At 43.0% G+C, this 19,065-nt stretch overlaps 1 protein-coding gene across 2 annotated transcripts in view; it reads left to right on the top strand.

Moving 5' to 3' along the window:
- ALDH1A2 (aldehyde dehydrogenase 1 family member A2) overlaps window positions 1–19,065 on the top strand; it is a 103,458-nt gene that overhangs the window by 71,973 nt on the left and 12,420 nt on the right. For both annotated transcript variants that reach the window (XM_006112469.4, XM_006112467.3), the window contains exons 8-12: window positions 10,489–10,591; window positions 14,588–14,772; window positions 16,749–16,913; window positions 17,357–17,514; window positions 18,943–19,017. In XM_006112469.4, the coding sequence (XP_006112531.1) occupies window positions 10,489–10,591; window positions 14,588–14,772; window positions 16,749–16,913; window positions 17,357–17,514; window positions 18,943–19,017 (686 nt within the window). The remainder of the gene's footprint in view (window positions 1–10,488; window positions 10,592–14,587; window positions 14,773–16,748; window positions 16,914–17,356; window positions 17,515–18,942; window positions 19,018–19,065) is intronic.

Below are 19,065 nucleotides of genomic sequence, written 5' to 3'. Positions count from 1 at the left end.
ACTGTTCCATATTGTTTCTGATTTCCTGTAACACTGAATTCTTGTAATGGCAAGTCAACATTGTAACATTTTTAAACATAGTCCTGTAATATCAATGGTTATACCGAGCATCAGAGTTCTCAGAAACAGTTTTCACTTTTTTAATGAAATAGAAATGGAACTATTTTGTGTGCCTGATCTTATCTGCAGCCAGTCAATTGTAGTGATGTGATTTCCTACAGCTATCAGATACACCCAGAACCAGAATAGTCCACTCCCACAGCTCTTCCAGGTGCTAGCTCAGGCAGTTAATATTTTAGCTGTAACAAGTTAATGATAAAACCTATTAGAAGAAAAGCAAAGTTGAAGTGCCTGCAGCATGAATTTATCTCAGGTTTCTAACCCGAGAACCTCTTGGTAGTATAGTAAACAATTCATATTTTTTCTCTTCAAGCTAATTAAGTTTCCCATCTGCCTGCAAAAAAGTCTTCTGTTTGTAGAGTCAGAATTAATCAGGGTTTATTGTCTCTTTTTCAGCAGAGTTCCTTGACAGGGAATGGGGTGTGGAAAAGAGCTCAGTTTTGGTACAATTTCATAAATAGGAAAAATTCAACAAAGAAAAGAAATGAGTAAGAAAGACATGACCATGACTCCATGCTAGAGTCCCCCGTGAGGGCTCAAGTCCATGTCTGTTCAGTGATGATAACTTTTTTTTCTCATATTTTGATTTCAATCTCTAACTTAGTTAGGCCTCATTTCAAGAAAACACTCAAGTACATCCCTTACATCCAGGCCTGTTCAGGACAATACATCAAAACATGCTTAGCTTTAAGCATGTGTTTAAGTTATATCTTGAATAAGGAAACTTTCTTCAATCAGGGCTATAAACTGCATATCTCATTTCCTCTCCTAAACTAAGTGTGCCAATATGATCCCAATTAACTGGCATGATAAGAGGCTTCCATTCTCTCAGTAAACAAGTGAAACTCCCGATAATGGGAATGGAATCCACAGGAATATAACTTCCCAAGACCTTGGAAGAATCTATTGGTTGAGCCAAATTCACTTTTCAATCTACTCAGTTCACCACACTCTCCTGTCTGCAGCATGGCATGAAGGGGTATAAAGCAGGGTTGCTGACCCTGCAAGATTGTCCGGGAGTCTCCAGGAATTAAAGATTAATCTTTATAAAGATTATGTCTTGTGATGAAACCTCCAGGAATATGTCCAACAAAAACTGGCAACCTTAGAGTAAACAGAATAGGAGAACAGAAACATGGAATAAGCAGATGACCACATGCTATGTCTTCTCCCTCTGTAAAGCCAATAGCATGCCATGTTAAACAAGTTCTGCTCTATACAAGTCATGGTGCGTAGTTTGACTTCCCAGTGGGTCCCAGCACCACAGTGATTATATATTATATGTATCATTCTCACGGGAGTCGACAGACTCTCTAAGCCTCTGGGCAAGGTGTGTGTCTGAAGTGAAGCCAGTGGGGATGCAGACCTTCAAAAGGAGGGGATGAGAGGCTTGTAGAGGCCAGAGATCCATTGACTCTTCCACTGTAACTAGGTAATACTTGCTCCACACTGAAGATTATGGAGGTGCAGTCAATGCTACTGAGTGCACCATTAATTGATGCGGCAATCTGAAATATCATCTTGGTTGCTTGTCAAAAGAAATGGTGAGGTCTGCTGACAAGAGGGAGCAAAGGGGACAATTTCCCCTGAGCCTGGAGATTCAAAAGGGCTTAGGATGCGAGGCAGCGCTAAGGAGTGGTCTGGACAGTGCTGAGGGCTGGCTGCCCCAGTTCCACACCTTCTGCCAAGGCTTTGTCTCTTCCAGGAGTGCAGCGCCCCACCACCAACACCATAGAACCACAAGGCAGACAGTTTTGCAAGCATGCCTTATATAGGTTCTTTATATGGAAAGTGGGACATTTGTTGCTAACAGGGAGTTTGGACTCAGATTGGAGAGAAGAATCCTTGCAGAACTCGCTAGAGCACATTCCGGCTCCTAATATTCAAATAAATCGAAATAAGAACTAGTCATCTCATGATGGTTCCATGTTAGGTTTGTAAATGTTTTGCTGGTCAGTGTATACTCCCTCACTCTTCTCTATTTCTGTATCAGAATCTTGGAAACTTTGAGGATTGTTTTAAAATGTCAAGTGTGTGAAAATCTATTTTCCTTTCTTGGTCATAGTTTGAGGAGCTGGGGGGCTGTTATCCCCCAAACTTCACGCCTGGGGCAGGCTGATGGAATTTGCTCCCACCATCTCCCCTGTACTCCTGGCCCCATTCGTCTGACTGGAGCTCCCCAACCTACACATAAAAAGTCAAATTATGCCTAAGCTTCCCTTTCATCTTCTCATCCCATGAATAATGTTTTCCCTGATTACTCTCATGATTCCCTTCCCCCATCCCCTTTCTTTCATGGCTCATCTCATGCACAGAAGAGTGGTCCTTCACCTCTTTCATTCCACGCACCACTTTGCAAGAGAAACATCCCTCCATGGATCACCTCCTTTCCTAATCCCCCAGTGCATGGTTTTCAATGCCTCATTAGGAAACCTTCTCCAGACTCTTGGTGGTTTATGAAACACACTTTGAGAACCAAGGCACTGAAGAAAAAAAAATCATACTGAGCATGAGATCCAGACTTGGAACCTTTTGCCATGGTCCCTTTAGGTTTCAGTAGCACTACTGCCATCTCTGCTTGCACTGATTTATACTCAGCAACAGCTTGCTTGATGGAGGGATTTTTAACAAGGTTGGTGCTTTTTAATGAACTGGGCCCTGGTCATGTCCCTTCTCAATTACTGCATTCTTCTCCTTGCTGAGCTCTCTAACACCCTTTTTCTCCCCCACCCAGTCAGTCAAACTTTAGCTGCCAAATGGGACCTTCCTCACCAATTGATCTAGCCATGTCACCATCTATTTGTATTTCCTCATGGGCTCCCACTACTTTGCTTTCACAGCCCTTCGTGACTCTGCTCTTGCCACCTACCTCCTGGGTTTGGTCTCCTGTCATATTTTCCCTCACCCTCTCTGCCTGACCATTGGTGCCAATCCAGGGTGAAATCCCTGTTGAAACCAGTGGGAGTTTTCCCATTTACTTCAGTGGAGCCAGGATTTCACCCCGTTGCTGTGTTTGTTTCCCATAACCATCTGCATGCATTTTTCTATGCCACCCTCTGTTTGCTTTCCTCACCATCTCACCTCCTTCTCCTCATTCACATCCCTTTTAAAAAATGCAGTTCTCCCAGGAGGCCCAGAAGGAGTGATTATGTTAAAGTTATATGCAATCAATCAAACGATCTTTTAAAAAGCTTCCTCTTCCTAAGATCTTCTCATTCTTTAAAGACAGTTTGTCTAAATAGTGAGGGGGAAAAGGCTCAGAAAAGCTGCTATTGTAGCTGCCAGCCAAATTCTCCGCCATGTACATTAATCCTGCAGCAACCACCAAAAATGCTGGTGCTTTGCATGCACTACTTGGACAGCCAGCTAACTTACCATGGTCAAGGCCAACAAGCTGAACATTTTATAAATAGCAATGTCTGGTTTTAAAGCACCATCTGATTTTTAAATGTTTGTAAAAGCCAATAAATATCTGAAGCACACAGTGTTCAAACTTTGCACATGATTGGCAGACGTGATTTCTTCTTTGAGAATGGAAATTTTCTTTTGTGGTTTTGCTCCCACGGTAAATTAACTCCTAACGGGTGGATGGAAATGACACCCCGGAGTGTTTGTAGAGTCCCTCTGAGCTGGGAAGAGACTCCCTTAGCTGTAAAGAATATGAATGAGAGTAGTGGTTGTTTATTCCATTATCTTGTAACCTTAAGGTTTAAAAAAATCATGATTGGCTTAAAGGCATTATTTCATTAAAAAAAAAAGGAAAGCTGTGATTCTCACCCAAACCCATGACTCAAGTACCTGGACCTTTAAATGAAAACCACCAAACCAACAGACTCATGATATAGTCATAAGCACTGGGCAACAGTAACAGACACAGTGAAGTCCATCTAGTTCTCATTGGTCTTCTATCTCCCAGTTAGACTCAACAAAGCCTATGGTGCCTATTCTAACCACAACCTTGTAACGTCCCAGCCTGTATTTCACAATCATGAGAGGGAGGCATTACTGAATGCACTGAAACATTAATTTAATATTTGCAACCACAATGCACTGTGTGTTCAAAGGGAGTTGAGGCCAGGCTGAGAATCAGGCCCTTCCTGTTACATTTACTAAATTAGCAATAGTGTTATCATCATAAGATACTAACACAACTAATCTAATGTCCAAATGTATAGAAAGCATGAATTCTTGTAAGGACATATAGGACTAATCATAATATCTAGTGAATCAAGCTAAACATATCAGCTGTAGTTGGTAAGTATACTGTATAGTCTATAGAAGGATGTAAATAATACAATATAGATGAGACGTGTTGACAAGAGGAAGATTTTAATATAAAATTGCATGTTGTTACATATTATTCCGCAGTTTGCTCTGCAAACATTTAATGTGTATCAATAACTTCTCTTGCCTGTAAACCTGAACTCATTTGCAACTCCATCCAGCTTTGCATGCTCTCAAGAAGATAGGAATCACAGATAGCATGCAAACATTTGAAGCGCTGGCCAACAAGAAATGTATTTTAGGTGGCTAGTTTCCACGTTGTTCAAGCTAGAACCATTAAAAAGCAGACCGAGTAACTCAGATTAAAGATACGATTCAGTTCTATGTTCATGCAGCTATGTGCATAATAAATCAAATAAATATTCAATAAATGGATTTGGATGCCTATGTAAACACAAGGTTCATAAACAACTTCAATAAAACCCAAAAAGTGGGCTGCATTTTGCTTGGCCGAATGTTTTCTTTATGCAGTTAGATTAACAAACCATGATCTCATCATTAGTCAACAAGATACTAGAGAGACCATCAAAGCAAGCTACAGGAGAGTCAAGATTGATTCATGCCAAACAAATGTTTGTAGCTAACAGCTGTATTACCATTGATTCTAATTTACTCAGCAGGATTCTCCTTTCATTTCCTAAGTGAGATGAATGTCATGTTGCATGATACAGACAGCATGTCTACCTACTGCATGAGTAATGAGTTGTGTCAGCTCTCTTGTATCATAAAATTGCTCCTTGTTTTTGGATCTTCTTTGCAAGATTACGTCCTATTTTTTCTTCCACTAACAATAAGTTTCTTAAATAATGAGTGTTCCATTTCCCAAAATCTGTCAATTAATCATACTACTGAAATGCTCCACACAAGAGACTTTGGGAAGGATATATTATAACTTATTCATAATTTAGCTTAAAACCCTCTTGATTATTTTTGTTGCTCATTCTGCTGGGCAGATTGTGCTTCCTGAATGACTAGGATATCCAAAACAAAACCATTCCTTTTTCTTTTCTTTTTTGCATTTGGTAGAAGGTTGGAAAGATGTCCTTCCTCCAGATGTGGAATAAGGATATACAGCAAAAGCTGCTCTTGTCCACTTCAGGATGGTGAAATTCAGTAGACTTTGCTGGTGTGGGGACAGTCACTTTAGAAGCGGAGTATCTGAAGAAGTGGGTTGTGCCCACGAAAGCTCATGATACTATCTATATTTCTGTTAGTCTCTGAGGGTATGTCTACACTACCCTCCTAGTTCGAACTAGCGGGGTAATGTAGGCATACCGCACTTGCAAATGAAGCCCGGGATTTGAATTTCCCGGTCTTCATTTGCATAAGCGGGGAGCCGCCATTTTTAAAACCCTGCTGGTTCGAACCCCGTGCAGCGCGGCTACACGGGGCTCGAACTAGGTAGTTCGGACTAGGCTTCCTATTCCGAACTACCGGTATACCTCGTGGGTAGCCTAGTCCGAACTACCTAGTTTGAGCCCCGTGTAGCCGCGCTGCACGGGGTTCGAACCAGCGGGGTTTTAAAAATGGCGGCTCCCCGCTTATGCAAATGAAGCCCGGGAAATTCAAATCCCGGGCTTCATTTGCAAGTGCGGTATGCCTACATTACCCCGCTAGTTCGAACTAGGAGGGTAGTGTAGACATACCCTAAGGTACTACGGGGCCATTCTTTGTTTTTTACGTTTTTTTAGGGTTGCACTGAGTGATCTGGAGACAATCTGGAATCAAAATTCACACAAAACAAGCAACATCTCAGCTTTATAGGTTTTATCCAAATGTTCCCCTGAATTCTTTTACCTCAGAAGATTAAAGGGCTGACGCTGCTGTGTGAATTCAAGGATTATAGGCAGTTGCTTGTTTGATTCTTAGACCACTAAACAGCCTCCCAGGGTCAACTACATTGGGAAATCCAGGTCAGGGAAGCACCTGAACATTCAAATGCACTGTTCAGAACTGGAGTGAAAACCCCACAAGAGTAGGACTTAGATTTGGCGTTTGTGGTGGAAGGAAGAGGTTTTGAGATTTCCAATGCATTAGTAAGAATACAGATTACAGCTTTTTGTGTATGATGTTGGCATTTCTCTCTGGAATCAGAAAGCACAGAGGCACATGAAAATAGAAGATAATGTTTGCAAAAGCTTACCCCAAACCTAACCCAAAAATTTGGGTAAAGTTTTGGGTCTCAACCTAAACTGGTTGGCACACACCTATTTAATATGTGACTAAATAAATCTCTTCTGATAAGAAAGATTAATCATCCAAAAAAAAAAACCCCAAACCCAAACTATTGAGTGCTCCTGTCAATTATTGAATTAATACAAAGAAAACAGCACTCAGTTTAATAATTGAACACTTTAGGGACTTTGATTCCAGCAGCTACTTTGAACAGAGGTGTCCTGTACAGCTGGGTCCCCACTAGCCCCCTCAGCCCACATAACAGATTGTTTTCTTTGAGATGAGCCAAATTACATCTACCCACACCCTCTATGCAGTTTACAGGGTTACAGTACTTCACAATTTACCCAGGGATACTCCTGATATCTATCTTGCAGCCTATTCAAAACAAGGATAGGGAGTCAAGATTTTCTGTGCCAACATTCCTACTGATTAATCAGCACAGCTCCATTATCTGTGGGGGAGTCTTCATTTCCAAAGTTCCCTCGCTATGCTGCATTGCCTGCTGGAAGTTCACAGAGATAGCTAAGAGACACCACAGGGAGCATGAACGAAAAGACTTAAACGGACTGGAACGCTATCACTTATCCTTTTGTAATCCTCACTGGGGATGAAGAGAGAAATGAAAAAGGCTTCTTTGCTCAATAAATAATTACAGTTCCAGTACCCTCCCTAAGACTCTGTTCTTGCCATAAGTACACAGGGCACAGTATGGGCTGAACAAAATGCCAGTGCTTACTAGCACCAATCCCCATACTAAGCTGCTTTATGCCCAACTCCCAGTGTTAAGGCTGAAATGAGACTCCCTGTTAAGCTTAATACTTGGAATGTTGACAATTTCTGTATATTAAAGACAACACAATTCCAAATTTGGACAATGGTCTCCAGCCTCTCCATGACATTTGGCAGCCAGAGCTGGATATCCAATTAGGTATAGCATGCACATGGCTAAGGGTGCCAGTGTTCTTAGGATGCCTGAAAGTGGGTTAAAAGTTTAATTTTTTACAGAAAACATGAAGGTCAATGGAGGTGGAAGAGCACTTAAAATTCTGTGCCTAGGGGCACGTGAGGTGTAAATCTGGCTTTGCTGGCAACCACTTGTTTTTCTCGGTTTTTTAATCCCTCTTAAAAGGGAAAAAAGTTTCTTATTTTTTAATTTGGTAACAAATATTGTGACCTTAAAATGGAAACAGGGGTGGCAGGAAAGATTAATTTTGCCATCCTTAGCATGTGCTTTTGTTTATATTGTGATTTTGGGGGTGGAAAGAGTTCATTATTGGCCTTTGAAAGAAGGAGGCTGAAGCCATAATGGTGCGGAGTGCCATTGGCTAACACTGACTCTAATGTCAAGGCTCTCGTCGATTTTTTAAAAACGTAAATGTCATAACTCTTTAGGAGATGTTAGAATTTCTATGTGACGTGTGAAAACTTCGCAGTGTGGCCTGGCTGTCAGTCAAATGTAGTGGTAAAATCAGCTCCAATTACAGGGATCTGTAAGGAATGCTACGCTAATGTCAGCACTCCATTTCACCAGTACAGGGGTAAAGAAAAGATGCTGAAGTTAATTTATTTTTAAAAAATCCACAGTCAAACTTCATAGTGGTATCACCAGATACACAGTTAATCACTGAGTTACATGGAACAGTTGACAATTCCCTAATTATCCTGTGGGCTTTTTGCTTTGTTTTTTCTGGTGGGAGCCCAGGGTTCTATTTCATTTGCTTTATGATTACTCCAGTGCTGACTTAACTTTCTCCAGCAGACTGACTTTAATTCTGTAGGCCAGCGTCTCTCCCATTAACCCTTTAAAGCTGGCAGCCGCAACCCCCTGGCCCTATGCATAGACATTTTACATTGAGAAATTTCAGCAGCTAGTCCCTACTGATAGGATTTTTGCACAAAGAAAGATTGATTCCTAATGGTAGAGAGAAGGACTGGGAATCAAAATGCAAGTGGTGTACACGTGTGTGAGCCAGCAACTGACTTGCTGTCTGACCTTGGGCATGTTATTTAGACTCAGATTCTCATAAACTTTGAGGCATCTAAGTTAGTTGCCTAAACACTTTTGTGGCTCTGAGCCTTAGGTCTTGATTCAGCAAAGCACTTAAGAACACGCACAAGTCCATCCCTTTTCAGCTGAGCACTGAATCCTGTATGTACGTTTTACTTTATCAGGGCCTTAATATCCCTGTGACAGTTTCCCAAACCAACAAAATGGGTATAATAATACAGGTCATCTTGAACAATGGAAAATGAGCAGAAAGATGGTTAAACTAGTTATTAGGGATTTCCCCACCTCAGAGGAATTCTAGGGAACATATTGCTGGTGTTACCAACTCCATGCTTTACATCCCTTCTTACATTGGCACGGGGTGGGGGCATATCATAGGTATCGTTAGCAGAAAGTGGGGGTGGCCACTTCCAGACTGGTGTTCCACTTTATTGATCTCATCTGCAGTCTCATCTTTTTGGGGTGCTCCCAACTACACCAGGGCTGAATTTGTCTCCCATGGCCTCTAGGATAGAGAAAGAGCAAAGGAATCTCAAAATCACCTTTGACTCCCATCCTTACTACCTCTTGTAGCTGCACTGCAGCTTAGTATATGGCCTGGTATGTGTGGGTGTGTCTAGACTACATGGCTCCATCAATGGAGCCATGTAGATGAGTGTACTTGGTAAAGGGAAATGAAGCGGCGATTTAAATAATCGCTGCTTCATTTACATCAAAATGGCCGCCGCGCTGTGCCAATCAGCTGATTGTCTACACAGCACGGTAGTCTAGACAGGGATCAGCTGACTCCAGAACCCTTTGTCGTCAGATCCTGTAAGCCTGTGCAGCTGATTGTGTGATGATGTGGTATTCTCTGGTTGAGGATTTCACACTTCAGATTAGTTTAATTAATTGGGGACTAAAAATTGAATGGTTTGGAAGGTGCACACGCACACCCATGCACGCACACACACATTCCTTAGAACTGATTTGGCTAACAATCTGGAAAGTGTCAGTGGCTGGAATGAATTGTAATAAATTACAATTAAAGTGATCGTATTACTAACTGCTCTATCATATAAAAGAAGCATGATGGTGCTTATTACTAAAGAAGAGCTTAATGCATTCTGTGCTAGTACGAGTGACTTTTTTTCAGTATCAACAGAAAGTGGTTAACCTAAAGCTCTTGTTAATGGCACGGAAAACCCTTTGCACTTGTTCCATATATAATTAAAACAACCGGCTTGTGTAAGAAGTCATTCCAGTTACACAGATTTCAGTTTAGTTCTCCTACTGGTCTTGGCAATAAAAAGACTAGAAGAAAAGGATCACCGAGCCAACTCCAAAATGTACACTGCCATGCCCAGTCTCTTGCAAGGAGGTTTATTTTCTTAAGAGAAGCCAGCAGACAAATAGAAAAACAGTCTTTTAACTCACTCCTTAGCCTTAGGCTTCAGGGGCCCCAGGGGTCTCTGGTGTACTGCACGGCTTCCCAGTTTCAGTCAGTTCTGCTCCAGTCTTGAAACAGCTGTGCCAAGCCACCTGGCCCCGTGCTCTAGGAACACAACCCCCAAGTTAGGCCACAGAACTTCCTTGCCCTGCCCATGGATGCTACCACCCAAACGGCCCACTAACAGCCCCTTATGGGTCTACTTCTAGCCCATCCCTCTTTCATTGGCTGGACTGGATTAAACTGTTCTGGTCCAGGATTAGTGCTTTCCCAGGGACTAGCTATCCTGTGACAGGAACCCTATAGTTCTGGGAAAGGCTGGGAAGTTGTCTCTTTTGTACATGACACTGCAGGTGAGAAGAACCTGCCGGATTGTTTAATAGCTGCGTCCCCCTGATATCCAGAGCTCGCTGTTGCAATTAATTGTATGACTGCATTGTGTGTAAAAAGTTCCTCCATTTCCTTTTAGGTTGGGAAGCTGATCCAAGAAGCAGCTGGAAGGAGTAATTTGAAGAGAGTAACGCTGGAGCTGGGAGGGAAGAGTCCCAACATCATTTTTGCAGATGCTGATTGTAAGGCAGCACTCAGGCATTCTCCTTACCAATTCTCCTTGGTCCTATGTCCTGTTTTGCTTTAGTCTTAATTTCCATTTACTGTGAAGCCAGTAAAACAGACATAATGTATCTAAACCAAACTTTCAAATACACCTGAACCTCCGTAATCCAGGTGTCTCTGGACCGGGAACACCCCTGGTTCGGATCCAGGCAGGGGGAGGAGGAAGTGGCTCTGCATGCTGTCACTTCCCTTCCCTCTCCCCCGCTGCCCCCCAAAACTGGGGGAACTTCTCCAGAGGCTTTTCCCCCACTGCTCCCATAGTGGCATGGTCAGTGCCTGGGAGCAGTAGGGGGAGGGTGGGGAAGGAGAGCCCCAGAGCCACATGTGCACCTGGAAAGCGCCCATCTCCACCCCCTCACACCCTGAAACCACACCCTATCTCCTTCATGCACCCTCCCTCCTAGACTCGCCCCAGAGCCCACCAAGGTCTGAAAACATCGTTAATCCGACATACTCTATTTCCCAGGGTTGCCAGATTAAAAAGGTTCAAGTGTAATGGTCTTTAAAAGACCATCTTTGAACCTGGTGTTTCATGGAGAAGAGCAAAATGATATAATGGCCATAGCCAACCCTGACCCATACTCAAGGTTCACGTGCACTGTTTGACCTAAATGCTGCCATGAGGTGTTTGCATTTTGTACCACCCCAGGACTTCCCTGGTAGCTTCATATTAAAAGATGGGAACATTTATTAAATTAAATCTTCAATGGCTCGATAACACAATCCATGCAGTATTCCTTTTGATAGGCAATGTGATGGTGTCTTTTTTATTACTCCCATATTTCTTAATTTACAATGGACTGCAGAATTGTGCGTTGACAAAATGTAACTGTCTTTGTCAGAGCCTCCTCTAAAGGGTAGCTGGAGTTTTGGCACTTTAAAAGTTGCGGGCAACATTTTAGGATTGTGGGATTAGCACATTAGCTGGAAATTTCTGCGAAAATGATCAGCCATTAAATAGTTAAGTGTTGACATTTAAATTATCAACAGGAGGTTTTGATGTTAACACCTCATTATGATGAATGGGGCATTTCACACCTTGCTTTTGAGCTGTTGTTTCAGGGTCTTTTCAGGCACTCTGCACTCATTGCACTTTTGAAAAGTTTCTTTGCAACCATAGGGGCTAGAAATTTATAGGGTTTCTTTTCTAAGCAAAAGAAACCAGACCACATGCAGATAAACAGAACAATATGACCCTGTATCCACTTTCACAGCTTTCAAGCGCTATAAGATTAGGATAAAGTCTAAGAAGACCTTGCAACTAAAGATGGCTAGTTGGCACGGGAAAATATTATGCAGCTAAAGTTATATTGGTATAAACCCTTCATGGACACACTTATCCAGATAGAAGAGTGGCTTTTATCAGGATAAATAGCTTCCCAGGTGACTTAAACTCCAGTGGCTTAAAGGAGTCCATACACAGAGGATTTGTAACTATAACTTTGCTTTAATTCACACCTTAGATTATACAGACACAAAAAGTTCCTACATGGACAAGGCCTCAAATCTTTTCTAAGCACAGACTTGCACAGATTAAACTCAACCAGTGTAAACTAGGGTTGCCAGGAGTCCGGCTCCTCACACCTCCTACTCCAAACCCCTGCTCCATGCCTAAGCCCCCCCCCTTCACTCCAAACTCCTCATACCCAGTCCCACCCCACCCCTCACCCCCAGCTGGAACCCTCACTCCCCTCCTGCAACCCAATCCCATGCTCCAGTGCAGATCCCCCCGGCATCCTGAACCCCTCCTAGAGCCTGCATCTCCAGCCAGAGCCTCACTCCCCTCATGGCCAGCTTCCTGCCCCAGCCCAGAGCCCCTCCTACACCCCAAATTCCTCAGCCCCACCTTAAAGTTTGCACCCCCAGCCGGAGCCTTCACTCCCCTCCCACACTGTGATCCCCTGCCCCAGCCAGGTGAAAGTAACTGAGGATGGGGGGAGAGGAGTAACAGAGGGTATGTCTACACTACCACCCTAGTTCGAACTAGGGTGGTTAATGTAGGCAACCGGAGTTGCAAATGAAGCCCGGGATTTGAATTTCCCGGGCTTCATTTGCATATTGCCGGGCGCCGCCATTTTTAAATGTCCGCTAGTTTGGACTCCGTGCCCGCGGCTACACGCGGCACGAACTAGGTAGTTCGGATTAGGCTTCCTATTCCGAACTACCGTTACTCCTTGTGGAATGAGGTGTACCGGTAGTTCGGAATAGGAAACCTAATCCGAACTACCTAGTTCGTGCCGCGTGTAGCCACGGGCACTGAGTCCGAACTAGCGGACATTTAAAAATGGCGGCGCCCGGCAATATGCAAATGAAGCCCGGGAAATTCAAATCCCGGGCTTCATTTGCAACTCCGGTTGCCTACATTAACCACCCTAGTTCGAACTAGGGTGGTAGTGTAGACATACCCAGAGAGATAGGGGATGGAGCTAGAGTGCACAGAGCTGTGGGGCAGGGGTGTCCTGTTCTGTGCAATTAGAAAGTTGGCAATCCTAGTGCAAACCCATTTCTGGACATGGTTGTTTTCCTAATTAATTTAAGATAAATTAAAATAAATGATTCAAACTGAAATTGTCCACATGCTTTTTACAACCAGTTTCAGTTAACTGGCTGAAATCACATTTTAAACTGAAGCAGGTGCTACGCGGCATGTAGACAACCCTTGACAGCATTCTCCTGGATTGGGAAAGATTATTCTGTCTACAGCTTTGGAGAGTCTAGGTAAATTTAAACAGGCAGCCAACATATTAATTACTCCATCTCTGCACTTCATGTCTTTCAACTGTTGTCTAGATCTTGCCCAATGCTACAGTTATCACAGAGACTTGTATGACAGGCAACAACTTGTTCTGCCTCTGAGCTCTTATTACAGATCCCTTAAATGTTTCAGAGCTCCTTTCCCTGACCCATATTCTTCTACTACACAGACATTGAAATTTGAAGTACAGTTATGTTCATAGTGTATGATACAAAAACAGAGGCTCAGTAGCTGGTTTTGGCCTCTCTACAAATATACCACTTGCACCCAACCTGAGATTATAAGCCATTAGTTAAAAATTGAAGAGAACTTGCTGGCTGTTACAAAGGAACTGTTTAATCTGTTTACAGAACAGGTGCGAAAGTTTGCTGATAGTGTGGCAAAGCCATAGAAACTATAGAAAAGCCACAAGAAGATGGTTCCAGCCCTTCCGAGAGCAAAACTATGTTAAGAAAAGAAAAAGGAAATCAGTTACCTAGTTCTAAACACTATTGTTCTCAATCTTTGTGGATTCTTCTTGGGAGATTTTGAATAAGTATCAGAAAACAGTCTGAATTATTTCTTCAAGAAGATGGTGAAAAAGAAAGTTTGACGTGGCTCTTAGAGTTTTCTAGGGTGTTCTGAAAATAAAGCATTACTGGTTTTTAAAATATTCCCAAATTAATTATATTCTACAGCAAAACATTGCGAACTGACCGTAGGGTTACAGCTACACTATTGGACATTCCTGTTTAATAAGGAGATATTTTTAGTCTGTATAAAGGTACATGCAATACTATGAGAGTCAGATTCTTCTCTAAGCATCTGAATAACCAAGGGTAGAACTTTTGTCATACCGCCCTGATTTTCCTCTCATTGGTGTACAGGAGTAACTCCACTGAAGTCACAAGCACTTCAGTAATGTCAAACCTCAATACATGAGAGAAAAATCATGCCCTGAGAGTCTATAGCATTCAATCTCTTAAACGTAAAGCACACATTTTGTACTTTGTTTTCACAAGGAAGGAATCCTCATGTATAGGACATACCACACTGTTGTGTTTTTAATTTATTCTGTTTTGGGGTTGTTTTAAGCCAAATCTAGTAAGTCTGTTCTGAAGTTATGAAAACACAACAGTAAATAATATGGCTGATGTTGGAGCACTAGCAGGGTATGAATTACTTCTCACAGCAGCATGTGGCTGTCTTGGTTTTGTAGTGGACTATGCTGTGGAACAAGCTCACCAAGGAGTCTTCTTCAATCAAGGACAATGTTGCACTGCAGGCTCGCGGATTTATGTGGAAGAGTCCATCTACGAGGAGTTTGTGAGAAAAAGTGTTGAACGTGCCAAGAGGAGAGTAGTGGGGAGTCCTTTTGACCCAAGTACGGAACAAGGACCCCAGGTAAGGAATAATGCTCTTCATGACCCATGGGCATTTATAGACTGTGCTGGTGCCTGTTTAGCACTGTGGTTCTCATTCAAACCATAGCATGGTTTGTGGACCAATACACACCATGTTGTGACACACAAAGGTTGAAATAACAAGCATTTTTAAAATCACAGTTCTAAAGGGGCCAAACCTATCCACTGCAGTGCAGAAGAGGGTGTCTCTCCCTTCAGGAAAAGTCACTCCCACATCTGAGCATTAGGGTTACCAACCCTTCCAGATTCATCAGGAGTCTTCTGGAATTGGGCTTGATCTCCCGAAGGCTCCTGAAACCGAACTGGGAGATCAGCCACTAAAAAGTCCAATGGTGCAGTAGGACTAAGTCAGGCGCTTTGCCATGACACTATGCCATTTCTTGAAGAGGATGGTACATCCCTTTCTGCAGCTCCAAGGTGTGTACAGGGCCAGGGGCTTCCATGTGCTGCTCCCACAGCAATGACTCTGCAGCTCCTATTGGCCGGGAGCTGTGACCAATAGGAGCTCTGGGAGCAGTACCTGCAAGCAAGGGCTACATGTGAAATCACCTGGGCCCCCTGCATAGAGGCTGCATGGATGTGCTGGCCACTTCTGGAAGGGGTGGAGGACCAGGGAAGGCAGGGAACCTGCCTTAGCCCCGCTGCACCACTAACAGGGACTCATAGCTCTCCAAAGTAAACACTGCCTGAGCAGGGCCCCATACCCCAAACTTCTTCACTCCAACCCCTACCCCAGCCCTCTCCCAGAGCCCACACCCCACATTTTCTGCCACGCCTTGAACTCCTCCTGCACCCCAGCCCCTCACCTCAGCCCTAAGCTGTCTCTTGCACTCAATTGCCCTCCTAGAGCCTGCACCCCCTTCTGCATCCCTGTCCCAGCTTTGGGTCCCCTCCCAGAGCCTGCACCATGCATCTCCTCCTACAACGTAACCCTCTTGCCCCAGGCCTGCACCCCTTCCTAGAGCCTGCATCATCTACTTCCTACTGCCTGCTAACCCCTTCCTTGCTCCAGGCTCAGCCTAGAGCCCCCTCCCACACTCCAAACCCCTTCACCCCAGCCAAGACCCCACACCCCAACCCTCTTCCCCATCCTGGTGAAAATGAGTGCAGGTGGGGGACAGAGAGTGACAGAAGTGGGGAGGAGGGGGGCGGGTGAAGTGAGTGGGGGAGTGACATCAGAGAAGGGGCAGGAGCAAGGGGAAGGGTGTTTGGGTTTGTGTGAGTAGACAGTTGACAAGCCTATTGGCATATTCTACAAAGTTTACTTCATAGAATTAAGCACTAGATTATTTCCTTAAGGCTATATTGTGCACCACCAAGCCATGCAGTGATAAAGTGCAGTGGAGAGGCAGACTCACAGCAGTGTCTGCTCTAGGCTGTCCTCCTTCAAAAATAATGAGCAGTCATGTGGCACCTTACAGACTAACACAAATATATACACTATCACGAGCCTCCGTGGGCAAAATCCACCTTTTCAGATGAGCACTTCACAAAGTTCATAGTGCCACAATTGTGATCGGCACCATGAAGAGATGACTTTTGAACACAAATTAGGCAGACTTGGAAAAATTCCTAAATTTCACTGCTATTCTTACTAACTCCCCTGATTGGGTCATTTGTGAGGATGGAGCCTGGGGCATCTGGCTCTAAAAGCATGAACAACTCTATCAGCTGAACAAATGTGTCAGCTTCATGATGGAAGGCAATAGCTGACTCATTAACCTCTACATGTAGGCTAGTCAGTATAGCAGGACAAAGACCAGAAAGGGTTAATATGGGTTACACTATTCTTTGAGAGGGGGAGGTCAACAGGAGTTGCAGGTATTTAGTGCCTCTCAAGTTTGAGCCACTGTGAGTATAGGTGTGAGTGCACCCAATGGGGGAAGACTGGTCCTGGTTTTGTAGCTAGGTGTACTATCAAGCAGTACCACTAACACCGCTTCTTCAACATTTAAGATTGATAAGAAACAGTACAACAAGATCCTGGAACTGATCCAGAGCGGCATTGCTGAAGGCGCAAAACTCGAATGTGGTGGAAAAGGACTAGGAAGAAAGGGGTTCTTCATTGAACCGACAGTGTTTTCCAATGTAACCGATGACATGCGGATTGCCAAGGAAGAGGTATCCACAGATTTCCTCTCTGGGGCATAATCATGATACAGTGTATCTAAACAGGATTTAGTTTCTTTTATTTATTTTAGGATATCAATGTTTTAGAGTTGGAATTTAGTGCTGTAAATGAATTGTGAGTCTTGCTGGGCACTGGGGTGAGTCTGTTAGAGATGCACTCAGCACCTGTTTGGGTAAAGCATCTATCCCAGTTAGCCAAATTCCAGAGCTGAAAAAAGAGAAAATGGAAGTGGATGGGTTCCATTGAGTTGCTGCTTTTTCCAGGGCTGTGCTTTGGGAAATCTCACAGTTTTTCAAGGAGGTAGTGCCACTAATACATTTTCCTGTTAGAATTAATAAAGAGTAAAACAGGAAAAGGGAGACATCAGGAGGAGGGGGAGGTATACTTTTATCCCAAGGCTGTTTTACACATTAACCATGACTCTCTGTTGCAGATCTTTGGGCCTGTTCAAGAAATACTGAGATTTAAAACCATGGATGAAGTTATAGAGAGAGCCAACTGTTCAGATTTTGGACTGGTAGCTGCTGTCTTTACAAATGACATTAACAAGGCCCTGACAGTCTCATCTGCAATGCAAGCTGGGACAGTCTGGTAAGGCAGCAGAGACCATGCATTCTTGCTGTGGGAGATAAAGGGTTTGATTCACTATAGTGACACTCTAGTTTCCTACCCTTTCCCAAGCCTAATCTAGATATCTACTAATATAGAGGTAAAAGTGTTTTGTCAACCTCCCCCCCACACACACACACTCTTTACTTGTGTATTGTGCCCCTTCCCCCATCTGCTTTAGCTTGTAAACCCAGCCATTAGCATGCTAGCAGGCACTGCTGAAAACAAATAATATTAAATAATAATTGCCAACCTCATCCTAACAAAACAATACGGATAATGCCCTGTGTTGTTTTCAGAATGGGGGATCCCTGTTAGATTTTTCTGATGAATGCACCCATAATAATGACTTGCTGATATTAGAATCTATCAAAGGAAACAGCAGGCACCCACTCTCCCTAATCCTTTAGGGCAGGCATGTCCAAAGTCCGGCCCGCGGGCCAATTGCGGCCCGTGTTCCGGTTTAATACGGCCCCACAGGTAATTTGGCAATAACTATCTTTTATGGCCCCCAACGAATCCATATGTATTGAGATGAATACATTGTAAAATCTCAGTTAATGTCAGTTGGTCTAAATCAGTTATAAATATATTTGGACACAACATGTATACTTGGTGTTATGTTCCTGTTCATATTTTTTTAACTTAAAAGTTGACAGACAACCTTTATTACCAATAATATGTAATGTACTTTACAATGTTCCTGACATATATTTCAGCTTCCTGGATTTTTTTTTCATCTGGCCTTCAGATATGAAAGGCAGAGTGATTTAACACCTGTTTAGATTTGTCATCCATGTGTCGAAATGAAAAGTATGCTGTTTGCAATAAACTTTGCATAAAATAAGTAATTTGCATTTAATTGTAATGGTTCAAAGAATGTCAGGCAAAATGGTCGGCCCTCACGCATGTTCACTTCATCAAATCTGGCCCTCTTTGAAAAAAGTTTGGACACCCCTGCTTTAGGGACTGATAAGCAGGTTAACAGCAGACAATTTGGTATGTCAGGACTAGATAAACTAAAGAGCCCAGAGGAAATCAGGTGAAAAAAAACAATTTCAAATCTAATAGCAAATTGTTACAAACTGGCATTGACGTTTGTTAACAAATTAACAGATTTTAATGAAGCTGAATTCAAGCTTCTCTAAGGTTTTTTTTCCCCAATCACATCTAAGGAGTTGACCCTGCTCCCCTTGGAAGACAATGGGAGTTATGTCATTGTCTGCATTGGGAGTAGGATTAAACTCTTAAAAGATAAAGTGCTAATGTTTCTTTTAACATGTTTGAAATTACTATCGATAACTACTTGTTATTACAAATAATTAGTTAGTGTCCTTATTTCTATGTGTTCAGATCTCCCAACTGGATTTCCCAATTGCATAATTGACCGTGCTCCTTTTCTTTTGACAGGATAAATTGTTACAATGCCTTAAATGCCCAGAGTCCATTTGGAGGGTTCAAAATGTCTGGCAATGGGAGAGAAATGTAAGTATCATATTATTGCCTTCTAAACTTTGCTCAGATATACAAGTC

Source organism: Pelodiscus sinensis, chromosome 14 (assembly GCF_049634645.1).
Source record: "Pelodiscus sinensis isolate JC-2024 chromosome 14, ASM4963464v1, whole genome shotgun sequence".
Lineage (NCBI taxonomy): Eukaryota > Metazoa > Chordata > Testudines > Trionychidae > Pelodiscus > Pelodiscus sinensis.
The sequence above is the reverse complement of the archived record's forward strand: the minus strand, read 5'-3'. Positions and strand labels throughout refer to the sequence as shown.